The 18,876-nt window shown below is 48.9% G+C and overlaps 1 protein-coding gene across 1 annotated transcript in view; it reads left to right on the top strand.

The window, feature by feature from the left end:
- The window catches only part of LOC104462579 (fibrillin-2-like), a gene marked incomplete at both ends in the record, with an annotated part of 43,269 nt that overhangs the window by 1,554 nt on the left and 22,839 nt on the right, over positions 1-18,876 (top strand). The window contains 3 exons of the mRNA XM_010074571.1: positions 832-927; positions 15,157-15,354; positions 16,238-16,363. Of these exons, the coding sequence (XP_010072873.1) occupies positions 832-927; positions 15,157-15,354; positions 16,238-16,363 (420 nt within the window). The remainder of the gene's footprint in view (positions 1-831; positions 928-15,156; positions 15,355-16,237; positions 16,364-18,876) is intronic.

The following is an 18,876-nucleotide window of genomic DNA, read 5'->3' as shown; positions in this document are numbered from 1 at the left end:
AGATGGAGATGAGATGTGAGGAAGAAATGTTTTCCTGTGCGGGGGGTGAGGCAGTGGCCCAGGGTGCCCAGAGAAGCTGTGGATGCCCCATCCCTGGAGGGGTTCAAGGCCAGGCTGGATGAGGCTTTGGGCAACCTGGGCTAGTGGGAGGTGTCCCTGCCCATGGCAGGGGGTGGCACTGGGGGGGCTTTAAGGTCCCTTCCCACCCAAACCCAACCAGCAGTTGCTCATCCCACGGGCAGAAGCGTTCCCGCGTCCCGTTCCGTCAGCTGAGCCTCACCCAGGACCTCATCGGCCGCCTCCTCCTTTGGCTTTGGTCCTAAACGACCGACTGCAGGTTTTCAGCTGGGGGTAGCAGGTCTGATTTGAAGTCGATGAATACTTGTGTGCTGATCAGACTGGTTCTTCTTTGCTTTGGGCACGCGGGATTAAGTGGCTGACTGGTCTCCTCTCCTCCCATTTTGCCGTTGTCATACGTTAAATATTTCCCTTTATGCAGTTTCTCAGTTGTGTCAGTTCATCTTGACCTTGACATTTAAATCCCCACGCTGACCTGAATGAACTGAGATTCCAGAGCGCAGGAAATCCTCTGAAGTGTAAGAAGAGTTTATAGCCTTTTTATAAATGGGTTCATTCATAAACAGGAAGTCATTTTCCAGGGGGGGGGGAAAAAAAATCAAATTTTTCTCTGTATACTCACTGCTTGGAGGAGACTCCTGACGGGTGAACAACACCAAGTAGGTGACAGTCCAAGTCCTGCCAGCACCAGAAGGCTCACCGGGCTTTCACCAAGAGCAGGAATCACTGATTTCTCTTTCTGTTTCAAAATAGCTGTCTGTGAAAACGGCTGTCAGAACGGAGGTCGGTGCATCGGACCCAACCGTTGTGCCTGTGTCTATGGATTCACCGGTCCCCAGTGCGAGAGAGGTAAGGAACTGGTTTTCGTGATGTTGTCACTGACAGAGCGTAGGGTCAGGACTGGTGTATTTGAGCACGTGTATTAAGGATGCTCAGTTTGGTGGGGTTTTCTGCTCAGTTCCTCTGCCTGTAATGACAACCTCCCACCCAAAGCGCTCCCTGGGATCCCCGATATCACGTGTGCGAAGTGGCTACTGGCTGCACCGGTGTCTCTGGATCCTCATTTCTCCACGTGTGCCCCCTTGTAGCTCTTTGTTAAACATCAGTCTACCCCTGTGCTGAGGATGAAAAGGGTATTTTAATTTTTTTTTTTTCTTTTTGGCATTTCCCTGTTTCTTGTCTTGATAACCTGGGGGTGGCTTAGAGATGCCAAGGAGCCTCTCACCACAGCATCCTCACGCGGGGCAGGTGACACCATCAGTCCCTTCCTAAGCACGAAGAGAAGGGAAAAGAAACATGAGCCAAACTTTTCAAACGTGCCGGTGTGGTGGGTTGGCCCCAGCCAGCAGCCAAACACCCTTCCTGCATCTCACTCACTGCCCTCCCCTTTGGGATGGGAAGAAGATCAAGGCAAAAAAAAAGACTCGTGGATCGAGATAATGTCAGTTTAATAAGGAAAGCAAAAGCTGTGTGTGGTAGCAAAGCAAAATAAGGGATTGATTCAGTAGTTTCCATTGGTGGGCAGATGTCCAGCCGGTTCCTGGGAAGCAGGACCTCAGCACCTGGAATGGTGGCTGGAACCGTAACCATCTTGTATCCCACCTTCCTCCTTCTTTCCTTGAGGTTTTCTTGCTGAGCGTGACATCATAAGGCACAGAGTGTCCCTTTGGGCAGTGGGGGTCACTTCTCCCAGCTGTGTCCCCCCTTGGCCAGCCCCAGACTGGGGATGGGAGACATCAGACACGGGTAGACGCAGTTCACCGGGCGAGTCCTCAGCTCCCGGATCAGTAAGACCGTTTCTGCAGCCTCCTGCCTCTCCCACTGTATAGAACCAAACTCCTGCAGCAGCGTGATTAATTCTCCCTGAATTTCACCCGTCCTGTGTGCCTTTTTGGGTGAAGGAGGTCAATACCATGTACCACCAAAAATCAAAACTAATGATGTCACCAGTGCTAACAGCCCATAATTTTCAAATGAACGTGGACCTGAAACCTCAGAAGTCAAAATTCCAACCTTTGCAAAATTATGGTTTAGTACTATATTTATTTGAAAAAAAATCTTGAAAAATATGACCGGAACTTCAGGTTTTCCATGAAAGAACCTTATTTTAGTAAAAATGGTTTGAAGGGAAACACCAGCCGGTTCTGGTTTATTGGAAACCTCACGCAGATCCGTGCCAGCTGCTCATCCTGCGTGAATCGGGACAGCTCCACTACGAACCGCGGTTTCCCCCACTAAGGATATGGCTCTTGGTGACATGTGGCTTTGCTGTATTTCATCCCGCGAGCTGGGCGGCTGGGTCGGGTTTACGTTTGGGCAGCGCGGGTATGACTGAGGTTTTGGCTGAGACAAGAAATTTCTCCCTTTCCTCTTGGCTGCAACGGACATCTCGCGACACCGCTCTGATAGGATTTTTGGCAAGGGTCGGAGTGGCACGGAGCAGAAATGAAACCGAAACACGAAGCCAACATGCAAACTCCCAGGGTTAAGATCAAAGCACCCTGGAAATATTCTGCTTTTCTAGCCTCTCACTTTCCTGAGATTGGGCTGATTCTGTTTCACTCCAAGGATTGGGCTGTTCTTGCTTTTAATGTTTGGGGTTGGTTTTTTTCTCCAAGTTGGGGATTTTTGGCAACATGATTTAGAGGGTGAGATAGGAATAACAGTTGGTTTCCGGTAGCCCAGGCATCAGTCAGCCCAGCTTGAACAGCCGCCAGCAGCAACACGCGGAGCTCAGCATCGCTCTGCAACCTTCCCTGGGCTGCAAAAGCATCGACTGAACCTCACAGCGCAGGTGCCCCGTAAAAGGCCTCTGCTGTGGTTTGAGCCTCACATTTATTGGCTGCAGAGGAGGGAAAGCTCTTTAAAAGCCCCCACGCATTTACTGGAGGAGCCTTTCCTTGTTCCAGTCTCCTTTGTGCTCTCCTGCAAACTTTTTACAAGGGCGTGTAGAGACAGAATGAAGGGTAAGAGGGGAGATGGAGATGAGATGTGAGGAAGAAATGTTTTCCTGTGCGGGGGGTGAGGCAGTGGCCCAGGGTGCCCAGAGAAGCTGTGGATGCCCCATCCCTGGAGGGGTTCAAGGCCAGGCTGGATGAGGCTTTGGGCAACCTGGGCTAGTGGGAGGTGTCCCTGCCCATGGAAGGGGGGGGCACTCGGTGGGCTTTAAGGTCCCTTCCCACCCAAACCATTCGGATCTGTGCTGCTTTAGGTTGGAGAGGTGTTATGACAACAGCTTGTCTCTTTTCAAGGCTCTACCTCACCCTAAATCCCTAAACCCGATCTCCAGAGCTGTGTCTGTAGAGCTGCTTTCTTTTTTCCTAGCTTGCATGTATCTCGAGTGTGGAGATGGGTAAATCGATACGGGCATTGGCTGTGCTTGAAGAGGAAGCTGGAAATGTCTTAAAGAAACTTCTGGATAGAGCGATGCCAGGAGGGACCGAACGATCCGGCTGGGCTGGCTCTGTGCTGGGGGGGAGAGGGAGTGGGAGAGGCAGGGAAGGAAGGGGTCTGAGCAGGGGCAGACTTTGGAGACATCTTGTAATGTAGAAAATTCTTTAAATAAAGAGAGCATTTTTACAAAGCCTTTAGAGATTTGGATTAGTCCAGACTTGTACGAAGAGACAAAACAAGCTCTCCAGCTGTGTATACACGGCTCTTCCCTGCCAAGGCAAACAGAGCGCTCGCTTTGCTCAGGGATGGTAAAAGTTACACTTCTCAAAGAGGCTCCTGGCTGGGCAGCCTGCGGGTTTGCAGCCAGGTGAGGTGGTTGGGACTGACCTCCCGAGAATAATTACCGTGACAGCAAAGACCTTAACCCTTCCGAGGAGCAAATGAATTCCTGCTCCATCACTGCGCCTGTTCAGATGAAGTCCCTGAGCACCAGGCTTACTGGGGACATGACCACTGTTGGATTTCTGTTTGGTTTCTCTCCATTTCAAGCAGCCCAGGGTATCTGACGTGTCTATGAGCATCCTTGGAGGTCTCCCCTAACAGGAGACTCAAGTAGCAGGCTTGGAAGCGACGTGGATCATGCATTTAGCTCTGAGTCTAGTTCCTAAAGATTTTTCTGAGGAAAGATTTAATTCAAGGCAAAGTCTGAAACCCGCTGGCTTCATATGTAGGAATACAAGTTCCAGCCCAAGGCTCCGTGGTGATGCTCGTAGCACCACTGGGTATCTGGTTGAGTGCTCTGGAAATTCCTCAGATTCCTCCCTGCATCTCTGCAAGGCAGAGAGCTTCCACCGATGCCAGTTACTGTCTGGTGAGACATCATTCACCTTCCTCCTTCCCACGTGGAGCAGCTACCGTGCTGTTTCTCCTGGTGGAACCGTTGCTGACAGCTAGATGCAGTACGCTGGCATTAGGCAAGAGGAATGCATCCAGCATCCTTGTGCCTGCTGCTTCCAGAGCAGAAAATGGGAGACTGGTTTGATGGTGGACTTCAGACCAGTTCATCCCTATGGATTTATCATCTCTAAATGGCTGGTGTTGGGTTGACGGTTGGACTTGATGGTCCTTGAGGTCTTTCCCAACCTTGATGATTTGATGAACAGTGCAAGGATAGTTGTCTGTAGGCTTCTCTCTGCTTCAAGGCACAGCGTGGTGCCACCATCTCAGATCGCTGGGTGTACAGAAGGTGATGCCACGCAAAGATACTGTCGTGTTTCAAAGAACACAGAGCTGCTGTCATCCAGCTGATGTTGGTGCTGAGGAGTCAAGAATTTTGAAAAAGGCTCGTTAGCTTTGTACGACTGCTGGTGTTTCTAGTGTGGCCGTGAGCTGTCTCCTTGCTCCCTGGAGATGTACTTTCCTGCAGGGTTTGGGGCATCAGTTTAGACTGGCAACCAGTGAAAAATGTGCCCATCCGTGGTGATGAAAAGAAGGCATTCAAACTCCACAAATCTATCCAATTACAGATTTATTTCGGGTTTTAATTTGACTTTATTTTGCTGTAACCATAAAAAAAAAGAGATAATTTTACTTTTAAACTATAAAAAACTCAATTCCTGAATGTGAAGCAACAGCTTCTTGCTGCCATACAACCAACAAGCCACGTGTTCAACAGCTCAGGGCTGCGGTAAGAGGCTGCTTTGTAATGGGAGCAATCTAACCACCTTCACACTTCATTCAGGAAATACTCCACTCCAGAGGTAAATACCTTAATAGCTAGGTACTCAAAGAATCTTAGCATCATTTCCTCTCTTGACATCTTCAGGGATGAAGAGCTAGTGACTATATTGTATAACCCCAGCAGGCTTTGGTAATGTGAACTCGCATTACGTCCGTGTCGGAGGAAGAGCTACAGCGCAGAAAAAATGGATCTGTGGGGAAAGAGGCCAATTTAAAAAAAAAAAATAGCTTTGCAGAAAAATGAAATATTGTGATGTCATGTCTCTGATTTCGCCCTCCTTTGAGTAGGAAAAAAATTGATGTAAAAAGTGACAACTTCAGGTTGAAGGTGTGGAAGCTCCTCCTGTGTTCTGAGGATGGAAGAGCCTCATGATTTCCTTTGGTTTCTATCAGTCTACCTGCCGCTCCTCCATTGTCCTGAAATGTTGAAGGACTAGAAGAATTCCCTAAGGAGGCTGTGGATTTTCATAGCTGTAGGTGGTTAAGAGCGAGTTATACAAATATGGGTTGGGTCTAATTCTGATAGTCTTGTCTATGGGAAAGAGAAATCCAGAATAATCTCTTGCCTTCCCTGCAGCCGTAGCTTTTCTAGTGACAGCACCCCATGCCATATATAAACAGAATAAATGATCCAAAACACCATCTTGTAACATCCAGATGGATGCTAGCGAGTGTCTCGGCATAAAGTGTGCTTTAATCCACTTGGATTTCCAGATGGTGGGAATATTGCAGAATACCCCATTACTCCTGCTGGCAAAGCCTCTCCAGCCCTCCTCCTGAGATGAGTTATTAAGAGGGGCTTTATCTCTGCTTTTCAGTTTCCTCTTCATTATGATTTTTTTTTCCACAAATTTTCAGTCTAATTTGGAGGCTTGGGAGCAATGAAGCAGCAACACGGGATGTGTCTGATACCCATGCGTGCAAAAGCCGTGGCAGGAAGCAGCCAACAGTAACACGGTCCCTTTGCTCGTTCCTGTCTAACTCGGGTCACAGTCCTGAACATCTGAAATGCTGCTCCTAGTGCGGTCATCCGTAGGGATATACGTATTTCATAGAATCATTAAGGTTGGCAAAGACCTCAAGGATCATCAAGTCCAACCGGCAACCCAACCCCCTAACCCATGTCCTGAAGCACCACATCCACACGGTTCCTGACCCCCTCCAGGGATGGTGACTCCACCACTGCCCTGGGCAGCCTGTCCCAATGCCTCATCACTCTTTCAGGGAAGAAATTCTTTCTAATATCCAGCCTATCATACCTTTCGCTGGAAATTCCCCCAGAGCCCGGGCATCATGCTGGCAAGAAAGGGACCACAAACAGTTAGAATCATAGAATAGTTTGAGTTGGAAGGGACAACAGAGGTCATCCAGTCCAACCCCCTGCAGTAAGCATCTTCCACTAGAAGTTCATGGAAATTCAGCGATAGCTGGGATGAGACACGAGCTTTGCTAATCCAGATGTTAAGACATAAAGCAGAACTCGTGGCTGAGATATGTGATGGAGTTCCTTCTCCTCAGCCTGCCTCCAAAGGTGGGGCAGAAGCTCCCATTTCTCTGTATTATGGTAGAAGAAGCATTTTGATAAGCAGCTGTGGTCCAAAGAGCTCTGACATCTGCTGCTCTATCTTTGCATTGATGCAGAAAGGTTTGGCAGAAACTTCCCCACGAGTGGAGTTGAACTCCATACCCAATTGTAAGTTGGCCTTTTCCCCCAGAAGGAACAGGTTCACTTGACAAAATAATTATAGTTCTGTGAAACCACATTTCCCTCTGATCTCTGTGGAAAGCCAGTCACAGTCTGCTGGGACTACTGGTGGGATGTCGGCGCATCCTGCACGTATAATTTCCCTGCGTGCCCATGGGTTTATGGTTCAATCCTTAATGAGACAATCACACGGTACTTCTTCCCCTGCCCCAGGGTGGGCAGCGATCCCAAAGCGCAGCTACTTCGTACCTTTGCGTGCTGCTTGGTGTTCAGGGGGAGGCTCAGAGGCCAGTTCACAATGGGAACCAGCTTCTGGAATCAGAATTCGTTTCCTCCAGAGACCTTCATGGAAATAGCATTCCCAAGATTTATCTTTAAAGCTGATGGGAATGTTTTTGATTGGAATTTTCATGGTTGTTTAGCCTGGGTGCAAACCTGTTTCAGCTTGAATAGGTCAAATTTGGCAAAAGTAATAGCAAAGAGGGTCTTTGCAAAGAGACGCGTGAGTTGACCTTGTCCATGGGTGAGCTGTTGGTGTTGCCTCCAAGAAACACAGGAGCCTGTGAGTCAGGAGTGAGCCGAGGAGGCTGGACTGTCACGGGTTGGGACCTTCTTGTCTCTGCAGCTGGCAGCTCCTGGTCGGCTCTGGGTTGGGCAGGAAGGTGACTGTCCTCTCTTCTGACCCTTCAGCACTCTTGGATGCAGTGACACGCGGCTTTCTGTGTTCAAGGAGGTGTGGAGGGGTTCAAGGCCAGGCTGGATGAGGCTTTGGGCAACCTGGGCTGGTGGGAGGTGTCCCTGCCCATGGCAGGGGGTGGCACTGGATGATGTCCCTTCCCACCCAAACCCTTCTGGGATTCTATGAACCCCCTGTGCCACCCCCAGCACCTCCACCTCCATCTCTGCACTATCTGACCATGCAGTGCTCCAGCAGCCTGCAGCGTCCCCATGGCCTCTTCCAGGATGGAGGACACAGCGTGGTGGTGCCACCCCCCTGCCCCAACCCTCCTGGACATTTCTACGATCACTGGAAGCAGCCCCGTGTTGCCGTGTGTGTGCTTTGTGCCTCAGAGCCCTCGGAGGAGGGCTGTGCCTGGAGCTCTATCTCAGGTTTCATCAGGCTAAGACTTTGACAGGAAACTGTAAAAATAGGACAGGAAAACTTAAAAAAAGTTCTCCCTTTACTATTTCCTTTGAATATGTTTTTTCAGCACTTGGAATGTCTGGCCTTATAAACTACCCCCGCCAGCTTTTTCTTTTCTGCAAAAGTCCAAACAGTTAAACGTCAGGAATGTGGCTGTGTTTGTATGAGGTAAGGAAATGACTAGGTGGAGAAAATATTCCATGAGAAAGGAGCTCTTTACGGAGACCCTTGCGCTGTTCTCCCCGCATCCCCCCTCCCACCAAAGCCGTCACGTATCGACGCCGCCCGAGAGGCTGAGCAGATCTTTCGAGCTGCGTCGTGTGCCGAGACCTACGGTCGGCGGTGTAAAATCTCCGCGTTCCCATTTCGTCCTGCAGAAATAACGGCAGGGTTTCGGGTCGGCTCCTTTGGGTGGGTTGGTTGGTTGGCTGATGGCTTTGGGATGCTGGTCCCCTGGGTGCTTTCCCACACGTTCGTTGGCTCTCTATGAGCAAAACATGAATTGTTCCATTAAACATTTAATTGGTGAGTTCTCAGCTCTCCCAGCAAGCCCCAGCGGGCACAGCCAGCCTTCTCCGGGGGGTCTCTAGGGAACACCCCCATCACAAGCAGCCAGAATTTGTGTGGGAAGCTTTTTTTGGGTAGAAACTTTGCAGAGGGATCTGCCAGATCAGCATCTCTCCTCGGTCGCATCTCGCTCGCTCCCAGCACTGGTCGTTTGTCTTACTCCAAAAACCCAGAAAAAAAAGTTACAGATGGAATTGCACGGCTGTGCTCCCGTGGCCGGGGGGGACCGAGCCTTCTGCTGATGGAAATCATTCATTGAAAATAGAAAAAGAGATATCGGGCTTGATCGCCACTCTCCTTGCTCTCCTGGGCTGGGTTGCTGGAGCTTTTAGAAGCAGCGTGGACGGCTGCCAGACCCTGGGGCATGTGTTGGGGTGACCTCATCCAGCGAGGTCTGGAGCTCCCCGGGGATCGCGGACAGGCAGCGTTTGTCCTTTACTGCTTGAAGAGGAAGCCTTCGGCGAAAGCGTTGTTTATTATGAGAAGGAATTTGATTTTTAGCAAAGACAAAAAAAAAAAAAAGAAAAAATCTCTCTTCTGCCTTGCTGCTCTGTTTATTTATTTGGTAAAGAAGGAATTCAGCCAGCCCATGGCCTGGCTCAGGGGGGGATTCCAGCCAAACGGTGCCGGAGGAAGAGGAGGCTGAAGGACGGGGCGAGAGCGCAGGGGAGAGCTCTCCAGTCCCTGCACCTTCCTCTTAGCCCAGACTCTGCAGATCCACTTACCGGGGTCAGGCGTATTCGTGTTTCTAGGACTGGGTTTTAAATAGCGAGGAAAGTGGAGCGATTGTTCCTGCTTTTTGCATCTTTACCTGGGGATGTGAATTCCCAGCGCAAGCGTTAATTTACTCGGTGACACCCCGCTGGGTAGGGGGGTGTTAAGCGGGGAAGGCTATAATTTTTCTTGGGAAAATTTTCAAACAAAATGCTTCTCATCAGAAGTTCTTTGTCAAAAACTAGTTTTCCCAAAGGGACGGTAAGAACCAGTTAAAAGCAAGTAAAACATTAATTTGAAATGCATTTTTTTTTAAATTTTCTCTCCAGGGAAGCAGTAATTTCAATTGGATATGAAATAAAGTTGTCAATATTTCAGGTTCAGATCCTGTTTCCATTCAGCTGATAGAAGCGTTCAGGCTGAGATCTCCTTCAAAGAAATCAGGCTGAGTTGCTGAAATGAACATTTCCCTGCAAAATAATGGCGCTGAGTTATGCCGCATATCCCAGGGAAAAATCCCCTACAAACGATTCCCATTGTTTTCATTTCACATTGGGGAAAGTGAGCAAGAGGGAAGGTGCCTTCCAGCTGTTGGACATAAATGTTTGATAGCCTCGGAGCGGTGATTTTCAATAGTCTGAAACTGATTATTCTTTTTTAATGAGTCCAAGCTGCATTTCTGGCATAAATTACAGCCGTGGTTGGCGAAGAGCAGCGTGTCGTTCTCTATTACCTCTTGTCGGAGGTGGGACAGGTTCTGGCAAAGTGAACTTGGGTTTAGTGTAGGCAAAGCACCCATCCAGCACAGTACCCTGGGTGCTGGAAACTGGGAAACAATGAGATTTTCTGTGCTGGCTGGGCTGAACCAGGGGTTCTTGAGCCCATTTGTTGCACTTGAATGTCCCACGCCTTCCAGTGGACTCCATGTGGGTGAAGGCAGATGTCCACCGCAACTGTGAATCGTTCTTCTGCGTGCATCCTAGACATGCTAATTAGGGACGTTAGAAACGCCTACAGAGATATTTGCCGGAAGCTGTTTGCAATTGGAATAGTGTGGCTCGGAGTAAGAGCGTGTGTAATGGTGTGGATCCCACCCATGAGCTCCCCAAGGGTTTGTGGCTTGGAATTGTCGGGAATGACCGTTCCTTCGCTGCGGGGGTTCCCGACAACCTCCATGACAACCAGCCAAACATGGAAACTGGGAGTGAGGTCGATTCCTGTGACGCTTCCTCTTCTGAGCCCATCTGGGGCCCGTGTTGGCTGCGGGGTTGGGGAGGTAAGACTCACCGGAGCCCCAGCCTGGCTCGGCAGCATCTGCAAACATCCCCGGTTCAGGCGAGGTGGGGCTCCAGAGCCGTACGTGGGGGGAGGCGAGGGTTTGGAAACAAAGAGCGGAGCGAGGAGTCAGATTTCTCATGGTTCATGCGAACGCGTTGACGGTTCAACCCCGATTCCTTGATGCCTTTTGCAATCTGAGCGCTCTCACTCTTTGCTGGCCGCTCAAGACAAGGAGGCGTGAGCAGTAACCCAACCCAGCTCTGCGGAGATAAGAAATCTCCAGGTTGAATGCGCTGAGCACAGTCTGCTTTGAAATTAATGGGGCAAGGAAGAAAAATTAGATCCGGGCACGGATGAGGCTGTTGGTAGATGCTGGGAGAGATGCTGATGTCTGTCCTGTGCTGTTCACTGTTTGCAAAACTCTACGTGGAGAGGTTAAGGCCATGAGCTGACATGGTTTTTGCAGCTACAAGGGGTTGGTAAAGGCTCAGCTATGCATGGCCCTGCTGTGTTAAAAGTTTCTTCTATAGAGGTGAAAAGATTCTGACCGATTCCCAAAATAAGGCCTGATCCAGTATTTCTTGCAATGTCTTCAATGAAAACTTGACCCGCTGATGGAAAGGTGGAACTCATCCATGTCCTACCGCTGGGCGCTGTTATATGGCTGAATTTGCTTGAAAGAGGGAAGAGGAAGAAATCTCAGCTTTCAGCGAGGAAAGCACCTCGTCTCTGTTTTTCTAAGGAAGAGACCAGCAAAGCCCAAATTTCTGATGGATGACTACCTGTGATATGGGGTTCCTGGAAGATGGGATCCCATCCGTAGACTGTAAAAGGGCTTTAGACATCTCCTCAGTGTGCATATTTCCTTAATAAAATTTGATTGGTGCCTCATTAAAAATTTAATAATTTGACGATTAAAATTAGCAACAGATGGGAGCTGGAGCGCAGCCAGGCTTTCTGGACTCCAGACTGCAATTTCCTTGGCTTCATTCCCTCCGAAGAAGTCATCTACATAGGAAAATCTATTTTTGTCAATTATTTGTTTAAAAGGGGGTGTTCTCCTTACAATCGCGCTTTCATTATCGATCTCAAGGAATTCTTGCCGCAGCGACGTGACGTGAGAGGTGTGAGTTTACCCCTATCCTCTTTGGACAGTGCTGCCACGCCTCGATTTTGGGTTTATTTATGGGATCTGACTTTCTAAGTCAATCAGAGCCCTTTGTCGGTGCAACCATGATGAGACGTGTTCTTCTCCACACCCTTTTGACTAGGAAAGGGGGAACCAACCTCTCTTTATTAGATGTTTCTGCCTTTTCCTAGGGTTAAGAAGGCTTCAGAATAGCTCATAAAAGATGTGATATTTCACTGTAAGCTCACAGGCACCGCCACGCTCAGAGCTGCAGCCCACCCAACCCCAGTTATCCAACACAGAGGCTCCAGCATGGCACCGAACCAAAACCAACTCTACAATTTAACTTACAGAGCGGTAAGAGCCTGGATTCAGGGCCCCTGCCTGAGATGACTTTGTGCCTCACAGCTCTGGCAGCGTCCATAAGCTAATGTCTGGGGAACAGTATAGGAACTATATGATCCTCCTCTATCAGGCATCAGTAACTCACAATCTTTGACAATTCACATCCTTCTCTCTTAGAATAATTCCCCTAAACTGATATGTTGCCTGAAGAACTACTTTCCTTAATTTATCTTGAGCCAGCATCACTTCTTATATACTTGGGATACCTCCTGGTCCTGGCTCTACAAGTCTGTTCCTCCTTAAGCCACTCCTAATTTTGTCCCCCGCTATCAGGTCTTCCTCCAGGTGTTTCTTTTTCCCACTGACAGCTGCTAACCAGCCCAGCTCTTCCTCATACATAAGCCCTTCCACACCTTAGAGCATCCTTCTTGCCCTTTTCTGGTCCTTTCCCAATTCTACAGGCTGCTGGCTAGGACTGCGAGGATGGGAGCAAACCATGAGTTTAGGGATGATGCTTTTTATTTTAGGGATGGTGGGGGTTTTATATATATTTATTTATTTAAAAAAACTTTTGCTCTCTGTTCCTCTCCTAGTACTTCAGCCCTGTACTCCTTTTTGTCTTTATGCAGTTGATTTCTCCATTGAAATAGGGTCGTAAAGCCATTTTTTTCATTGTTCTTTGGGTCTGGTTGTTGAGCAGATTGAAATAGTTCACTGGTGTGGTTATAAAGAGCTCTCCTTGGTATTTTCCACAAGGTTGAAAACTTGAGCAAGAGCCTCAGTTTTACGAAAAAAAAAAAAAAAAAGGCAACGGGGGAGAACACAGCTCAAACTTATGGATTTCCTTCTTAGGAATAAAGTAGAACAAACTAAAGGATGACACTTGGCATGGCAAGAGACATTAATGAGGACCATGTGCTTTGGTATCTGGTTAAAATGGGGGTCAAAACCCAAAAGACGATGATTTGGTAACTCACCATTGCAAACATAGTACGTATCTCTGATTTCCAAACAAAGGCATTTTTACGAGATCGTGTCACCTTTCTACCAACGTAGCTTCAAAACCATTGCCCTTTTCTTCCCCCCTCAAATCCCTTCTGCTATTTCCCTCTCTGACATCCACACACCAAACTCCTTTTGACACTCTTATCATCATTAATTTCTGACTGTGCTCCCAGCTGCTTGGGAAATACAAATCAGAGGGAGCATTAAGCTGGAAAGAAGCAATTATTGTGCTAATTGATTCTTTCCCAGAGGTAGAGGAGGATTTCTTGGGTGGTTTCCATGTAGCTTATCCTACCCCTGATACCAGGTGGGACAATTAGAACCTAGATGAACCTCACACAGATTTTCCTCAACACAAAAAACAGCAGCGAGGGAGAGACATCAACACAGGCGTTGGCAATCTAAAGCCTCCAGTAATTCCCAAAATCTTTTCCAGCCCAGGATGAAGCCACTCTGCCATGGTTTCATGCAAGCGTTGGTTCTGCCAATGTGGCTGTCATGCAAACATACCCCCTGGGAGAAAGCTTTTGGTCTCAAACCATCTCTTTCATGGTTTTCTTTGCTTTTTATTCTTTGCACATGGGTGTCAGGATTTAAATAGAAGGGAGCTGATGGCAAAGATCATGTGTGGGAAGAACTTGCCGGCCAAGAAAGGGAGCTTGGCTTTGGGGAGTGTCGACATCATACCAAGACATTTCTGGAAACAGAACAATTCATCTTTAGATGTGGGTGCCAGCGCTGCCCGTGGCTCTTGGTTTAGGTGTAACCACCCTCTGCACAATTTTTTTTTTTTGTTTTTTTGTTGCTTCACGTGTCAAATCCCAATGTTTCACTGCAAAGACAGCTGCGGGCTAATCCGGGCACGGATGCAGGGGTTTGGGTTCACAGTCAATTGCTAATTACTGGGCACTCCAGCATCGAAATTCCCGGAGCAACTGTGCAAATCTCAGCCCGACTATCTGAGATCACAGCTATTTGACCAACACTTAACTTCCTCAGACAGTTAATGGGGAGTTTTCTGGTCTGACAATAACATGGTTAAAGGTCCTTTTTCCAGCCACAGATCAAACGCTTGCGTGCAATCATCTATTCCCAGCAGAAGGCAAAAAAACGCTCTTGTTGAAGAATTTAGTTTCCTGATGAGTGCCTGCTGTGCTAATATCCCTAATCAAGGGTCGTGAGAGCCCAGACAGTGGCAAACCCACATTCCTTAGTGCAAACAAGCCCTTCAGAATCTTTTTGGTGCTAAGGGATAGGAGGGTCCATGCTGGGAATGGGAGACGGGCTGGTTGCTTCTGCAACATCTGGGTTTTAAAGATGGAGTTAAAATTGCCAGGGGACCTTTAAGAGTTAAACCGAAGAAATTAATCAAATGATGTGCATTACTGCAGGAGAGATCCCTCTGTGGGATTTACAGTAGACATCAGAGGGAAAAGTTTGGAAATTTTCCCCCAGAATGTTTTGTGGGTGAGATCCAGGAGTTTTCCTCTGCAAGTCAAGTAGAAGTGATGTGGCAGGAAGATATCTCCATCATCCTTTGTGTTGATGTCACATGGACTGTCGGGCCCTAAGGCTGTCCATGAGATGCTTGTACCGCGTCAGCTCCATATGCATCTTTGCCCCTGACTAAAATGAGGTTTGATTGCTTTGCTGACCCAGCAGTTCCGCAGAACAGGTGAACTCGCAGCCCTGAAATCACCTCTTTGCCTGATGTTTCATATTTTGGGTTCATTCTAGGGCCAGTACTGAAACGGAGTGACTCAAGGCATAGATTAAGTCTAGTTTGTGGGATGAGCCTGGGGGAAACCAGGAAGAGCTGGCTTGGAGAACCTCCAGGTGACCATGTGAAGCAGAAGAGAGGTCACCACCTCCAGTGCTGGGCTCCAGCTTGGTCTTCAATTTTTGTTCTTTTCATGACTGCAGATTTTTTTTTCCAGAACTTGTTGACTTTGCACTTGAATGACTGTGGTGGTAGGAGGGGCAACAGGGACTCTGTTAAACAGAAAGAACTTGTGGTTTCGTCTTGATCTAACCTGTGGATGGTTTTTTTCTCCCCAGACTATCGCACTGGTCCCTGCTTTAGCCAAGTCAATAACCAGATGTGCCAGGGCCAACTCAGTGGGATTGTCTGCACCAAGACCATGTGTTGTGCCACCATTGGACGGGCCTGGGGTCACCCATGCGAGATGTGCCCTGCCCAACCTCACCCCTGCCGCCGGGGTTTCATTCCCAACATTCGTACTGGAGCCTGCCAAGGTAAATGCTGTGAATGCCTAAGAGGATGGTCTCTTATCCATCCTGATGTGCACTGAAAGGGCAAGTGATGGATGACTGTAGATGAGAGAAGCCCCAGTAGAGAGAACAGTTGTCCGTGTAAACTTTGCTGACTCCATCGCTGGATGTCACAGAGCATCACCGTGGACCTTGGGTCTCCCATGGGATCATCTAAGATCATCTCAATTCAATATTCCGGCCATGCTGTGGTTCTTGGTGACATGCTCCATCCCACAAGATGTAGTGAACCAGGCGCATGTTTCTTCAGGCTTAAGACTGCGGTGGTCCATACACCCTTGTTCCGTGGTGCTGCTGTTGTTGTTGGAGCTTCTCTCCCAGCCCCGGGACATGATCAGTGCTCTGTAAATTGTATTCTTGGTTCAAAGCAGAAGCCATGGCATAAACCACATGGTTAAAGGTTGTGTTCAATGTCTAGAGTCCCCAGGAAAAACTATCAGAATGGTCCCCTGAGCTCCACCAGCAGGTCCCAGTGGCACTGTTCCCGGAGCTGCTGGTGTTTCTCCCCAGCAGTGGGTTGCAGGGTCTCCGTTTAGAGTCCCATCAATTCCTTTCTGCATTGGCAACTAATTGGCTTTACCTGCCATGGTCAAAAGCCAGAATTACAGCCCAAATCCCACATGGGCCAGTATCCGTGGGATAAAACCAGGAAGGCTGAAGAGGAAAACTCTCTTGCTGTCTATTGTAATCTATATTTTATGGCCCAATCTCTGCAGGAGAGAAGATTTAATAGACTTGTCACTCACTGTTACTGCAAGAAGAGCTGGAGTACAAATAATATCTGGGACTGAACATTTATCCGTTGCGATGGCTGCACTTTCCAACGTCTTTGCTCTTCTTCCTGCAGATGTGGATGAATGCCAAGCCATTCCTGGCCTCTGCCAAGGCGGTAACTGCATCAACACTGTGGGGTCTTACGAGTGCAAATGCCCCGCGGGACACAAGCAGAGCGAGACCAGCCACAGGTGTGAAGGTAAGGCTGGAGACTTCTGCACGGCTTCTCGGACTGCTCAGCATTCCCAGAGCCAGGCTGGGAGCACAAGGGCAATGGAAAACTTGAGGAAACTCTCTGCTCACAGGGCATCTCCAAGGCTGGCAAAGTGGAGATGTGAAGGAGATCCCCTGCCAGCCTCCATCCTAGCCTCCAGATAGGGGGGAGTACTGCGAGCATCGAGGCATGTTAGAAAATGTGGGCAAGATGGATTTCTGGTCTGTTTGTCTGCTTCCATAGTCCAAGGCAAGGAAAGTGGGAGGTGTCCCTGCCCATGGCAGGGGGGTGGAACTCAATGATCTTTAAGGTCCCTTCCAACCCAAACCATCCTGTGGTTCTATGAAAGGAGGAACAGAGCTTGCCTGATCTTCTCTTAAACTAGAAAGAGTTTTGGTTTTTCATGCAGATGTTTTCTGAAAGATATTTTAGTGGCAATGCAGACTGATTGAGCAGAAGGGACCTCTGGAGGGCTTTAGATCTCTGCTTAGGTCAGGACAGGCTTCAAGGCTCTATCCGGTTATTCAGTCTGATCAAGTTTTGAAAACTCAGAGTGTTTTCTTTTGGGGCTCTGATGGAAGGGAATTTTGCAGCAACTCCTCTTTGCCTCTTCTTCAGCAGAGAAGTTGGAGGAGTTTAAGTCTTTAATTACCTTCTAAAGACAGGTCAGTGGAGGACCCAGCTGCTTTGCCTACACGTACAGGTGCAGCTCTGCTCTGAGCATGTGGGCAAGCTGATCTGCGGTGGTGGCATCAGACCCCCGTGTCTGGAGGGGTGCAGGAGATGGAAAGGACCGGTCCCAGCAGCCCAGCGGGGTCTGGTGAGATGGTGCAGAGAGCTCTGCCGTGTTCAAGGGAAATCCTTTCCAGGTGGCTATTGGAGTTGCTTAGAAATGGCCAAATATCTGATCCTTAGACCAGAGGACTGGTTTCATTTGGGGCATGAAAATTTAGCAATGTTAAGATTAATTGTGGTGGTTAAGGCAGAACTCTGCTTCTGGGAGTTGCTGGAACTTCTCTTTGCTCTTGGACTCAGGAATCAAGGCTCAGCATCTCCTTTATCACTGCTCTCCCATCTCTGCGAGGTGTGCTGACCTCTGGAGGAAGGAGACCCCACGCATTTTGCAGCAGTTCTCATGGGCCAGACCTTGCCAGGCAGGCTGCACCTCTCAGCAGCAGGGGAATAAACATTTGTTGTCTTTTCCAAACATCTGGCAAATGAAAAAGCAAACAGCATTCAACTTTTCCTGCCTTGGTTGTAAAAGCTCTTTCCCACATACCCTAATGAAACCCTGCTGGCCTGTGTTGGCCGTTTTAGGGATGAAATGTGGTGGCTGGGCTGGTGGGACCGCGTCCCACCTAGCTGGGCTTTGGGATCTCCGTTTCCCTTTCATTCCTCTCCAACGCTCTGTTGTAACCAAGGCGAGGGATGATGAATGCGCTAGAATCCAAATGTTTTAACCTGGAATTTGTTTGCCGGTGTCAAAGTTAGACCGAGAGAGCGCTTAAAGCCGTCAGCATCACCGCAGCCCACCTCCATGGCACGGTGGTTCGACGGCGTGCCTTGTCCCGTGGGATTTCTTCAGTCTGTCCTTGGGGAGAGGAGCATCCCCGCTTCCCGGTGACTGTTCCCATACCCCAACCTTCCTGCCATCCAGACGTTTTCCTTGCCAGGATAATTCTAGTAGTCTCTGTGTCGCTGCATGCTGTGTGACCTGGGTTCAGCCCTTCAGAAAAACTTCTCCAACTTTTCCAAAGTGAGACACGAGCTACAGAGGTTGATCCTTTGGTGGGGGGGGAGGATGTTCTTTTATGTCGAGAAGACATCTGTGCCAGTGGGTCTTCCTTGGCAGGATGCCAGGACACTTTCGAAAACTTTAACAGAAGGGGTTCTTGCGAGGACTTGGAACTGGTAGGATCCAGAACAGCCTTTTTACGTGTGTCTTAGGTGAAAACCCAGTTCCCAGTGCCCAGCGACGTCCCATGCAATTTGTCTGGCCGAGGCTGAACTGCACTAGAACCATGGGCACAACCTCAGGACGCACACAAAAAAAAATTGTTCTTGCCTTGGTCTGCCTCACCCGTGCTGGCTGGGGACCAGGCGAAGCACATCTGAAATCAGTTTAGCTGGAATCTCCTCTAGACCGAGATTAAAAACAATCCATTGTCCGGATCTGTCATCCAGATGCAAGGGGCCTCCGCGTGGGTCCCCGCTTCCCCGAACGCCTGCAAAAGCAGCGTGATGTGGCCATAAACAGCTTCCTTTCACTCTCCTGCCTGGATGGCCATAAAAAGAGACATCGCCAGCGTCTGCGGGGTCTGTTCCATCACTTATCTTACCCCGGTTGCGAAGGAGACCACCAAAAGAGGATGCTTCCCTTGGTGTGATTTACCGACCTGGGGGTCCTTCTGGGAGAACGGGATAAACAGGAGAGATGCTCGAACCCCCCCAGGGCTGGGATTATTTTTGAGGGCTCCTTTCCCAGCTGTGAATCGCCA

This window comes from Pterocles gutturalis, unplaced genomic scaffold (genome assembly GCF_000699245.1).
Source record: "Pterocles gutturalis isolate BGI_N339 unplaced genomic scaffold, ASM69924v1 scaffold25467, whole genome shotgun sequence".
NCBI classification, from domain to species: Eukaryota; Metazoa; Chordata; class Aves; order Pterocliformes; family Pteroclidae; genus Pterocles; species Pterocles gutturalis.
The sequence above is the reverse complement of the archived record's forward strand: the minus strand, read 5'-3'. Positions and strand labels throughout refer to the sequence as shown.